General features: G+C 57.3%; 1 protein-coding gene across 1 annotated transcript; it reads left to right on the forward strand.

Moving 5' to 3' along the window:
* On the forward strand, positions 125–9,230 carry CYTH2 (cytohesin 2). Its single transcript, XM_018062707.1, has 12 exons — positions 125–433; positions 1,248–1,395; positions 1,494–1,560; positions 2,577–2,695; positions 3,970–4,050; positions 4,522–4,634; positions 4,754–4,902; positions 5,441–5,552; positions 8,366–8,442; positions 8,535–8,606; positions 8,707–8,861; positions 8,955–9,230. The coding sequence occupies exons 1-12, from the start codon at positions 415–417 to the stop codon at positions 9,040–9,042; spliced, it is 1,200 nt and encodes a 399-aa protein (XP_017918196.1). The 5' UTR covers positions 125–414; the 3' UTR covers positions 9,043–9,230.

Here is a 12,758-nt window from a genome sequence, read left to right on the forward strand (position 1 = left end):
TTCGAGGCTTCTCATTGGAGGGGAAGCCTGCCAAGAACCCTTTGGTTTCGGAGGCGGGGCCCGGCCCCTGCTCTCACTCCAATTGGCCCCACAGACCGTCTACTTTGGGCTGAACATTGCTACGCCTGCTCCTAGTGCGCCTATTGGCCCTGGAGGGCGATCCTTCGGTTTCGGAGGCGGAACAGAAGAGAGGGCACGCCGTGGATTGGGCGGTGTCAAAACGAGGGGCGGTCCCTACTGGCGGGGCGGTTGGGAGACGAAGGGAGAGTCTTTTCAGCGCTGAGGACTGGCGCTGAGGAGGCGGCGGTGGCTCCCGGGGCGTTTGAGCGGGCTCACCCGAGCCCGCGGGCCAACGCGGATCCGGGCCCGACCGGCGGGACCGCCCCGGACTCCCCGCGGGCCTTCCTAGCCGCCATGGAGGACGGTGTCTATGGTAAGTCGGGGAGGGGCGGGGCCGGCTGGGAGCAGATGGAGCGTTTCAGCCCGAACGTTCTGCCGCGAACGACCCCCCCACCACGACGCGCGCCTTGAGGAGCTTGTTCGGCCCTGTCGTCGCCTCGCTTTTGTGGGGCGCGGGACGGGCTTCCGGCAGGGCAGGAGAGCGGGGCGTTCCAGGCCATTGTTTGGGCCGAGCCTGTTTCCGGTGGCAGCGGGAGGGGGTGGGATGGAGCGGCGGAGGCGAGGCTGAGGCGGAACCATTCCCTCTGTAGGGGCCGGGCGAGCCCAATGCCTGCCGGAAGAGGGGAGGGGGGCTTCTGGGGACGGTGGGGTGGGGAGAAATCGTGGGGGCCAGAGATTCCGCTAGGGCCAGGGCGGGGGCCTTCGATGCCCCACCCCTTCCTTCACTCTCGCAAGCTGTCATTAGCTTCCCCTGCCATGGTTACTTTCCATGGACCCAGGAGTCCGGGCACCCAGGTCCCCAGCTACCTCGCCGAGAATGGAGGCAGAAAACCAAGGCCTCAGGCCCCTTGCAAGTAATGAACCGCAGTGTCAAGCTTCCAGCCCCCTTTCCCCTGTAAACCTTAGAGTAGAGGCTCCAAGCCCCCTTCTCTCCCAAGGACTAAGAGTCTAGATTCCCAGCCCTTCCTCCCCTGGACTGACCCCCAGCCCCTTCTTCCACTGACCGGAGGCGGGACTCTTATCCTCATCCTCCCCATGAACCTAGGAGCTCTGTCCTTCACCAGATTTCAGAAGTCTAGGCTCCCAGTCCCCAGAACTGATCTCCCGCCCCTGATTCCCTCCCCCAGAACCCCCAGACCTGACTCCGGAGGAGCGGATGGAGCTGGAGAACATTCGACGGCGGAAGCAGGAGCTGCTGGTGGAGATCCAGCGCCTGCGGGAGGAGCTCAGCGAAGCCATGAGCGAGGTGGAGGGTCTGGAGGCCAATGAGGGCAGGTGAGGGCTAGGGCAGGGAGCCTAGGAGTCATGGGGCCAGGCGGGGGCCAGGGATGCCCAGTCATTGACCTTGACCCTTCTGCTCTCTGCCCCTGCAGCAAAACCTTGCAACGGAACCGGAAGATGGCAATGGGCAGGAAGAAGTTCAATATGGACCCCAAAAAGGTGCTTGGGGCCACAGGCCTGGGATCGGCCAAGCTGACATCCAGATAGGATTCTGGCATCTCCGGGTTCCAGAAGTGTGGTGGTTAAAGATCTGTCTTAGGTGGACAGAATTGGTCCTGATCACTGGATCCAGATATTGGCAGTATTTGTTCCCTGAACACTAACCAAGTGCTTCGGCCTCCTGATCTTTGTGTATGCTGGAACTTCTACCTGAGTGGTCCTCCTCTCCTTTTTGCTCATATTTTAGGACCCATTTCTCTTGTCACTCTTGAGTCCCCAGGAGGAGCTTGATTGAGTCTGGTAGGGAATGTGGACAGAGAAGTGCCATGACAGAGAGAAAGAGAGGTACTGGACTGTGGACACAGAGGAGTGAGCCTGGTGGCATCAAGGAGGGCTTCCCTCAGGAGGACATTAGGGTCAGGCGAAGGGTGACTGAGTGTTCACCCGGTGGAGAAAAGATGTTCGGTCATTCGGTCATTCATTTTTACACCATTTCCTCGGGCCTCCCTCTGGGCTGCGGCTCTGCTAGGTAATGCATAGGACCCAGTGTAGGGTTTGATGCTGCCTTGCCCTCAGGGAGCCCCTAGACGCAGATACTAAAATCCAGAGTGAGGGGTCCTCAGTTCATGGTCCTCAAGACATCAGGAGAGCCTGAGAAAGACCTCCTCCAGCCTGAGCCCTCACAGCTCCCTGTGAACTGATGTCTTCTAACAGTTTCCCGCTTTATTCTTCTTGCCAGAAGCAACGGTAGTTTGTAAAGTCATTCAGCAGACATTCATGAAGCTCCTGTTCTTGCCAGGTCCTGCTCCGGGGGGACTGGAATTCACCAGGCAAAGGCAGAGGCAGCAGTAGATGCAAAGTCTAGGCTGCGGGAGCGGCGGTGTTCAGGGGCCTGGGAAGAGCCTGAAAATGACTCAGGCCCCGCTCTGTTGAGAATGGGGGTGGGTTTGGAGGCTAAGGTTTCTAGGGGTGTCTTTCTGAGCATGCCAGCACTGAGACCCAGCCCTTCCCACCAGGGGATCCAGTTCCTGGTGGAGAATGAACTTTTGCAGAACACACCTGAGGAGATCGCCCGCTTCCTGTACAAGGGCGAGGGCCTGAACAAGACGGCCATTGGGGACTACCTGGGGGAGAGGTGAGAATCGCACTCCCTGCACCCAGCACCTGCTGGGTATCTCCTCTCTGCCCCTTGCACCCAGCTTTTGTTGAGGAGAGGCCCTGATAGATGAGCCTTGCAACTGGACTGTGACAAAATGGACTGACACAGAGATTGGGGTGGGGGACCTTTTGAGGAATCTGGGGATCATCTGTGAGCATGTGGAGGGTATGGGACCTTTGCGGACATCTGAGCAATGCGGGGACCACCACCCATTTATGTCAGGACAGTGGAGAACATTTGTGGGTGGTATGGGAGCGTGAGAACCATTGGAGACAGCTGGTGTGCATGGGAGCGACGTGGACAGTGATGCAGGAAGTGGGAGGGGTCAATCAGTGGATATCTGGGGAGCATGAGGGGCCCATGGACATCTGGAAACATGGGGGCCATTTGTGGATGTCCGGGGTCTGTGGACCACCTACAAGCATAGAGTGCATGAGACGTCGGGAGTGCATGAGACGTCAGGAGTGTATGAGGACCAGCAGTGGATGTCTAGGGTGCCTGGGAGTTTGTGGACTTCTGGGACACATGCGGACGACCTTTGGATGTTGGGTGTGTGTGGGGACCATCTGGACTCCCAGGGTGCTTGGGACCTTCTGTGAAGTCTGGGAAACCTGGGGACCATCGGTGCACATCCGAGACGTGTGGAGGCCGTCTGAAATGTCTGAGGTGCACAGGACTGTGTGAGATGCCCAGGGTTTGTGTGGACATCTGGGTTCTGTGGAACCTTCTGGATATCTGTGGTGCAGAGACCGTCTGTGGGCAGCTGGAGGGCATGGGGACTGGAGAGTCTGGGAGCATGGGCGTCATTTCTAGCTGTCTGGGGATCCCCTGTGACATCTGGAGTGCATAGGGACAGTCCGGTTGTCTGACATTGTGGGGCTGGTTTTGTGGGCATCTGGGTTGCCCTGGGACTCTCTGTGGGTCTCTAGGGGATAGGAGGCCATCTCTGGGCATCTATGAAATCTGGGGTTCATCAGAGATGACCAGCAGAGCACATTTGCTGTGTTTCTCCCAACTGCACAGAGTTCCAGCCACACCAGAGTTCTTAAGGCAGATGGTCTTCCCAGGAGCGTTCTAAGTGTCCCTACCCCTGTGCCAGGCTGGTGATGGGGGCTTGGCCAAAACTTTCACTGGCTACAGAGGTAGCCACTGTGCAGAAGAGAGGCCACAGCCTCCTCAGTACTTCACCTCCTCTGTACCCCCACCTGCCCAAGCCCCTTCCTGCCGTGACCTTGTCCCTATCCTCCCAGGGAAGAACTGAATCTGGCAGTGCTTCATGCCTTCGTGGATCTGCATGAGTTCACTGACCTCAACCTGGTGCAGGCCCTCAGGTGAGAAGGACAGGATTGAAAGGGCAGGAAGGGACCTGTCAGGGCTTTCTTTACCGGTGATGATCACCCCCTCCTGAAGGCAAAAACAGAACGAAAACTTAGGGGATGGATTGCACGTTAGTGTTGCCAAAGTCCACAGTAGAGCCTCCTTCAGGCATAGCCGTATCCAGGCACTTGAATGGAATGGGAAGGACAGCTTTTGATTGTGCTCGCCATGGGGTGGGCGCTGCTCGCAGCAGACCCTCCCACGTGACGGCAGAGGCCCCAAGCAACCATCTGTTCCATGCAGCAACCTTGGTAGAAAGCAAGGGCATTTCCATATACATCATCCAGAGCTCCTGGCCGGCGCTCAGTGGTCAGGTTGGCCACAGGTGTGGCGCCCTCACTGGCCAGTTCCTCCCACGGGCACTGAGAGCGGGTGGGGGCGGCCCCACCAGTTCTGGATCTACCCTCGGCTCGTCTCTGCCGCAGGCAGTTCCTCTGGAGCTTCCGCCTCCCTGGAGAAGCCCAGAAGATCGACCGCATGATGGAGGCCTTTGCCCAGCGCTACTGCTTGTGCAACCCTGGGGTTTTCCAGTCCACAGGTAGGGACCCAGACCCTAGGGTCCTGGGGAAGGAGGGAGCTGGGGGTGGGGGGGACTTGAGCTCCTGAGTCCCGGGGGCTCGCATGCCCCAGTCGTCACCCCATGACTGTCTGGTGCAGACACGTGCTACGTATTGTCTTTCGCCGTGATCATGCTGAACACCAGCCTCCACAACCCCAACGTCCGGGACAAGCCGGGACTGGAGCGCTTCGTGGCCATGAACCGGGGCATCAACGAGGGCGGGGACTTGCCTGAGGAGCTGCTCAGGGTCAGGCCCCCTCCCCAGCCCCCTCAGCTCCATCCCCCTTTCTCCTCTCAGTGCCTGAGCCCCCTTCCACCCAGGATCACTGCCTCGCCCGCCCATGGACTGCATGGTCACAATGGCCTGCCCGTCTTCTCTCTCTCTCTGGCTGCCTGTCTTTGTCTCTCTTTTTCATTTTATTTTTTCTTCTGTTGCGCCAGGCAGTATGTGAGATCTTAGTTCCCAACCAAGGATTGAACCCAGGTTCCTGGCCCTTTGACTCTTTGAGGGCCTTGGTCTGTCCCATTTTCCCCCGTCTGTCTCTCTCAGAACCTAGCAGCTCTTCCACTGTCTCCATCTCTGCATCTTTTTTGTTTCTCCCTCTCTCCTCGCCGGAGCTCCCTCCACTCTTCCCCCTTCTACATCCCTTTCCTCCCCAGGCTCCTCCCTCCCTTGGCCATCCCACCCGTGGTCTCACTGGTTCCCAGTGAGCCCCATCCCCACTGCAATAGCCCTGGAAGGATCCCAGGAGCTCTGAGGTGCTGACTGTGCCTTCACCCCTCAGAATCTGTACGACAGCATCCGAAACGAGCCCTTCAAGATCCCTGAGGATGACGGCAATGATCTGACCCACACCTTTTTCAACCCGGACCGGGAGGGCTGGCTCCTTAAGCTGGGTACGTCCCTTCCTGACTGCTGGCTGCCTCTGAAAGTGGGGGAAGTTAGCAGACCCAGGTTCTAGACTCAGCTTTCGCACATAGCCACTGTGTGACCTTAGGACAATGATTTGACCTCTCTGAACCTCAGTAGCTACATCTGAAAAGTGGGGTTGAGAACGAGATCAGGTCTCTTGTGTTGGGCCCAAGCCCGGGGCTGGCCTTGGAATCGGTGCTGCCTCACCCCTTCTGTTCACCCACACAGGTTTATGAAACCCCTCCTCCGTGCCAGGCCCTGGTGTAGGGACTGAGGACACAGCCAAGAACCAAAGGGCACAGGCCATGTCTGCTGGGAGAGTGTTCATGACTCAGGCTGCCCTCAGCTGTAGCAAACAGAACAACCCAAGCAACTGGGCCTTTTACCTTGCTTGTCAGGAACTCTCGGGGAGTCCGCGGCAGACCCACTCTGAGACTCCTGTATTTTTATCCCCACCTCCTGTGGCCTCCTCCTCAGCCCTGTAGCATCGTGGCTGTTCTAGAAGTGTCCTCCCTCCCGAGATGTCACCTGTAGGCAGTAAAGAGCCTGCAGAAACGGTCCCGGAATGCCCCGATGCACTTCTCGGCTGGTCGGATTGGTTCCTAGTGGGGAGGGGAAGAGCTTCCCAGGTGGCAATAGTGGTAAAGAACCCTCCTGCCAACACAGGAGACTTTAGAGACAGGGAGTTTGATCCTTGAGTTGGTAAGATTCCCTGGAGGAGGTCATGGTAACCCACTCCAGTATTCTTGCCTGGAGAATTCCATGGACAGAGGAGCCTGGCAGGCTACAGTCCATGGGGTCACAGAGTCAGACATGACTGAAGTGACTTAGCACGCACTTGGAGAGGGGATGCACCTTGGCTGACTTAGGAGAATTGGGAGCCCCTGGCTACGGTGGGATGGGTGGGACAGGGGCCGGTCCCCCTTGGAACATGTGGCACCAGCAGACTCTGGTTCAGTTAGCAGAGGTCCGGCAAGGGCAGCTGGCTGAGGGTTGGAGCGGCTCTCCACCCCGGCTGCCTGGGAGATTCACCTGGAAACCACAGGGGCCAGGCCACAGGCTCGTGAAATCAGGGTCTCTGTGGGCAGGATAGGCCATCGGTCATGTTGAAAGCTCTCCAGGCGGTTCCCAATGTGTGGCCCAGGTTGAAAACTGCTGGCTCGGAGCCGGGCCTGGTAAATAGTAGGTGCCGAGGGAAGGTTGGCCGTGGCTTTTTAATGGAGAAGTGTTGAGTTGCTGTCCCAGGGAGACAGAGAATCTGGCGAGGAATTATGGTGGAAGCAGTCCAGACGGGGGAAGGGTCCAGAGGAAGCATCCAGCCCGGGTGCAGGCTCAAGGCAGGCCTTTCCTCCCTTCAGGTCTCAGTATCTACCCTCTGGTGGGGTGGCAGGGCGGTGCACATGGAGTTGTGCTCTTGGAAGAGGGACTCTCTTCTCAGGCCACAGAGGCAGGTCCCTGGTGCACACGAAATATGGATCACTCCTTTCAGCCAACTTGCTGGGGCAGATGGATTCCTGCAGCAGCTCCACGGGAGGCAGACAGGCCTGGGGGATCCCAGAGGAATTTAGATTCTTCATGGAAGGTCAAATGATGCCCCTGGCAGTGAGTGGGCGGGGAAAGAAACACTGGAAGGGCAGCTTCCTGAAAGACTAGTTCTCTTCCAAACTGCACCCCCCCTCCCCCGCCTCAGGACTCCCTCCCATTTCTTGGATGAGGAAACTGAGGCTTGGTCACTGTCCAGCAGCCACAGGGCAGAAGTGGCACTGGACCCAGATTTGACCAGAGCATAGCACAAGGTTACTAGTAAAAGGTACCTCTTAAAACAGTGAAATACAGGAAAGGGGATCAGTGGTAGTGGTAGCAGTTATAGTGAAAAAGATGGTTAATAAAAGTATTGCTGCTGTTTACTTCTTCTGGGACCACAAGGAGCCCAGAAGCAGGTCACTTTGCAGCAGGAGGGTGTGGATCTCCAGACGCGGGGTTCCAGAGAGGACAAGTGGTTGTCCTGAGGTCACACAGACAGGTCCTACTGGTGCTAATGGAGGTCCCCGCGCCCACCTTGACCCAAGGACTGGGGGTTTCCTCTTCTGTCACTTGGGGATGACTTCCCCATTGTCACCGTGGCAACAGAGGGCCTGCCTGGCTGGGACACGTCCTGGGAGTGGGGCTGGAGTCAGGCACTGATGCTGGGAGGTGCTCGTGGCTAGCCCAGCATCCTGGGCCTCCCCGGAGGGACAGGGTCTGGCCATTACCCCCTCATGTGGATGTAACTGGTTTTCTTCCCTCTCTCTCCCTCCCTCCCTCTGCGTGTTTCTCTCTGCTGTTTCCGGCTCTCTCTGTCCCACCCGCTGCGCATCCCTCCCTGCCCCCACCCACGGCTCTTGGGGGCACTCCACTCCTCTGCCCTCCCTCCTCCTCGCCTGGTCCTGCCTGCTTTCTCGCTGTCTGCCCCAGGAGGTAGGTACACGGCCGGCCCCATCCTTGCTGCCCAACACGACACAAAGGGAGGGGACTGCCCTGGCCTCGGGGCCCACAGGAGAGGGACTGGGGGCCCGGACTCGGGTCCACAGACAGGCTTAGAGAGCATAGACCCCCACGCTGGCGGGTGGACCGGTTCGCCGGGCCCAGACTCCTTGCCTGTCCCTGCTTGTCTGTCTTCCCACGCATCGCTTTGTCCTAGGCCCTGACAGCCCCGCCTTCCCTGTCCTCGCTCTGTCTCTCGCCCCCTTCCCCGCCCTCTCAGAGGCCCCCCCGCCCCCCTGTTGAGCCCAGGCCCCCTCCCCCCCTTCCCTTCCAGGGGGTCGGGTGAAGACGTGGAAGCGGCGCTGGTTCATCCTCACAGACAACTGCCTCTACTATTTTGAATACACTACGGTGAGGGCGGGGCCGGGGGCGGGACTCCTAAGACCTAGGGTGGGCCACCGGGGAGACTCGGAATCTGCATCCTGTCAAACTCATTCTCTCAGGACAAGGAGCCCCGAGGAATCATCCCGCTGGAGAATCTGAGCATCCGCGAGGTGGACGACCCCCGGAAACCAGTAAGACCCTCCCTGTACCCTGTCCTGCTGGCGGTGGAGGGCCCCTCTGGCCCCAGGGCTGGCACTTCCTAGCGGTCCTTCCTCTCCTTTGTCTCCCCAGAACTGCTTCGAGCTGTACATCCCCAACAACAAGGGGCAGCTCATCAAAGCCTGCAAAACTGAGGCCGACGGCCGCGTGGTCGAGGGGAACCACATGGTGTACCGGATCTCGGCCCCCACGCAGGAGGAGAAGGACGAGTGGATCAAGTCCATCCAGTGAGCAGGGGCTCCCGGAGTCCTGGGGGAGCGGAGGGTGGCCGGGGGCCCAGGCTCCTCAGCCCTCACCCTGGGATCCCACCCCTTCTGCAGGGCCGCTGTGAGCGTGGACCCATTCTACGAGATGCTGGCAGCAAGGAAGAAGCGGATTTCAGTCAAGAAGAAGCAGGAGCAGCCCTGACCCCTTGCCCCCGACTCCATTATTTATTTCGGAGCTGCCCTGCCCGGGTGGCCGGACCCCTGGGCCTCGGGGCTTCGGATCCTGGTTCCTCGTTTGGAAAACTCATCACCTCTAGCTCCTCTCTCATTATTTGTAATTAGCAACCCTGTTGGTAATCTTATTAATTATTTAACCACTTGCAACCTGCAGACCCACCTCATTTCTTGGGGTTCACAGAGCTAAGGTGCTTGGCAGAGCTGGCCCAGCACCCCCATCCTTGACCAGGGCCCGGAGTGCTGATCTGTTGGTAGCTTTCATGACGTGTGAAGATGGTGCTGACCGTGTAGCCCCGTGGGTGCGTCTCCAGGCTGGCTCAGTTCTGGTCTCATCTGTAGGCTGCGAGGGTGGAGTGAAGGGAGAAGCTTAGCTCGGCTGGAATTAGCTTTCAGTTAGAGCTGCAGGGCATTGAGAGTGCAGGTATGCAAAGCTTCCTGGACAAGGTGCACCTTGTCGATTCATTCTAGATGTTACTTGACATCCAGACACACACTTGTTCCACCTTTGCTCCCACAGGCTTGTGGTCTTTGAGGAGCAACACAGATCTGATGGGCTGGGCTAATGCTTTGAGGCCAAAGCTAGGAGCCAGAAGAGCTTTGAAGGGGGATTGCTCTGGGAGGGCGTGGAAGGACAAATCTGGAAAAAGGAAGGATGAAGTTCGGAGTGTTGGGTACAGCGAGTGGGAAGGCCCTGCTCAGGGTGCTGGGCCAGAGGTCAGTGCTGTCGGAAATGGGCTGGGTCTGCCCAGTGTAGGTGGAGTGGGGCTTTGGGGCTGGGGGCAGGGATCTGGGCAATTTGAACTAGGTTTCTCAGCCACGCAATGGTCATCCTTTGGAGGTCATTTTAACACTAGGCAGAGATAGCGCTGAGAACCTGCAGTTTTATAACATCTTTCCCAGGAATCTGACAACCTCCTGGAGTGTAAGGACCACTTCCTCTGAGGGTGAAACCTTGGAGGGTGGGGTACCCCGAGCCTCAGGTCCAGGTCTGTCCCCTGTTCCCTTCCTGCTTGGAGTGTGCCTTCCAGCTTGGGGTGTCCCCAGAGAACAAAAGCACACGGATCCCAAGAGGGCTGTCTACAGGCCCATGTGTCTCTCCTATGTCCAGACCTGCAGCTGAGGGGGATTTAGTACAAGAAACCACAACCCCAGACAGGCCCAGGACCAAGCCCAGGCTGGAAGGGAAGCCTGTTGCCTGCGGATGTGCCAGACTTGCAGTTATTCCCACCTGTTGTGTCCTCTTGTGTTCCCGAGGGACCGAATCCCTAACTGTCAAGTGCTGCCATGAAGTGAGGAAGACCTGGCCCCGCCCTTGGCCAAAGGCTTCCACAGGCAAGAAAGTTCCTAAACGCTGTTAACAGTGTCGAGGTAGTGTACTCCTCTATGAGGTGAGGCTGCTGGACTGCACTTCCCAGCAGGCAGTGGTGCGGTGCTGGCCACCCCACTGTTGGGAGAACCATTCCAGAGGTCTGGGAAATGCAGTTTCTTAAGACTTGGCTGTCGGGTTTCCCTTAGGCTGATCCCCCATCCCCTCCTCCACTACATAGGCACTTAGGCATGCTGGGAAAGGAAACCCGCCTGCTCATTTCAACCCCAGGGGCTGATGGGAAATGGAGTTCCCAAATGAAATAGAATTCCCAAACTCCTCTGAAAGGTTCCGTAGAAATGGAGCCACTGACCCAAGAAAGTCACGGGAAATGAGGTCCCTGGATTAATAAGAGTCCCACCACAATCTTCCCCTTAATTTGCTCTACTGCACAGACTTCCCTGATGGCTCAGTGGGTAAAGAATCCGCCTGCAGTGCAGGAGATACAGGTTCTATCCCTGAGTCTGGAGAAGGAAATAGCAACCCACTGCAGTATTTTTTCCTGGAAAAACTCCATGGAGAGAGGAGCCTGGTGAGCTACACTCCAGAGGGGCTCAAAGAGTCAGACACAACTGAGCAACTCCAGTATCCTTCCCTGGAAAATTCCATGGAACAGAGGGGCCTGGCAGGCTATAGTCCATTGGGTCGTGAAGAGTTGGACATGACTCCACACAGAATGCATGGAATGATCCCATAGGTACTGAGTGCCTACTGTGCGGAAGTACCTGGCTCAGTGGAGATGCCCCGGAAGAGCTTTCCAGGCGTAGCGAATGGCTTGTGCTGAGGCAGGAAAGCATGTTATGTTGGAGTAAGTGACAGCAGCTCAGTGTGCATGCACAGTAGTGATGCAGTGGGGACGGGGTGATGGGAAGTGGAGGGGATGCCTGGGCCCGATTATCTGGGGCCTGGACAGCTGTGTTAGGACTTTGAATGTATCTTTAGCTAAAATGGGAAGCCCTCCAAGGGTATGTAATGCAGGAGAGTGATGTATTTGGATTGATGTTGCAGGAGTCGTCTCTAGCTGCTGCAGGAGAATAATTTGGAGGTGAACAGGGCCGGTAGCAGGGGGGTGAGTTAGGAGGCTGTGTGGTCATCCAAGTATAAAAGGGTGTGACTAGAGCTGGAGAGACCTGGTCCCATGAGAGTCATTTTGGAAGAGGAGCCAGCGGGACTTTGAGAGGGCTGGGTCAACTCGGATTCTTGCTTGAGCAACTGGTGAGCAGCCAAGTCATTTACTGAGATGGCCAAAGAGGGGCTTTACAGGGGAGAAATCAATGGTGGTTTGGCTAAATTAAGCTGGAGATGCCCGTGGAATGTTCAGATCACCTCCAAATTGCCCTCCAGTTGTCCGCTAATCAGTCTTCTCCCCAACCACTGAGAAATTCTGGCTTCCAGCTGCTGCTTCTCCCAGGAACCCATACTCCAATCCCCTCATTACAAGTTGAACCATGTCCCCCACAAATCCAGATACTGAAGTCCCAACACCCAGTACCTCAGAATGTGATCTTATTTCAAAATAGGATCATTGCAGATATAATTCGTTAAGATGAGGTCATTCATGTGGGCCCTAATCCAATTTGACTGGTGTCCTTACACAAAGGGACATATCAGACCCATGGAAGGAGGGAACGCCAGGTGACGATGAAGGCAGAGGTGGGGATGATGCTTCTGCAAGTCGAGGAACACCAGAGACTTCCAGACAACCACCAGAAGGTGAGAAACAGGTCTGGAACAGATTCTCCCTCACCATCCTCAGAAGGAACCAGCCCTGCTGACACCTTGACCTTGGACGTCTAGTCTCCAGAACCGTGAGATAATACATGTCTGTGGTTGAAGCCGCCCAATTAGCGGGACTTGGTTACAGCAGCCCTAGTGAACTAATACTACCCTTTCACCCTCAGACCTCGGAGTCCAGGACCCCAGCCGCCTCCTCCCTCAGACCCAGGAGCCTGGCTGTCTCTGCGCCTAACCTGGCTGGGCTCCATGCAGCACCCACCCTGGGCAGATGCACTGCATAGCAGTTCAAGAAACACCGAATGTGGCAGCAGGGGCTGCAGGGGAAAGAGGCAAAACCTAACCCTCTCACTCACCTTTTCTCCATCTCCCACAACGTACACGTGACCCTAGTGCTCTCATCACCTTAATTCTTAAGCCAGGAGTCCACACAGCATCCCAGCTGAGTCTCCTGACCCCCCACCTCCTCCATCCCTCAAAGACAAATGAGTCGGGTACCCAGGTGCAGGGCAGGGGGGCGAGGGGACAAGCGGAAGCCAGGAGGTCCTAGACCAAAGAAAGAAGACAAACCCAGTCAGGAA

Source organism: Capra hircus, chromosome 18 (assembly GCF_001704415.2).
Source record: "Capra hircus breed San Clemente chromosome 18, ASM170441v1, whole genome shotgun sequence".
NCBI lineage: Eukaryota > Metazoa > Chordata > Mammalia > Artiodactyla > Bovidae > Capra > Capra hircus.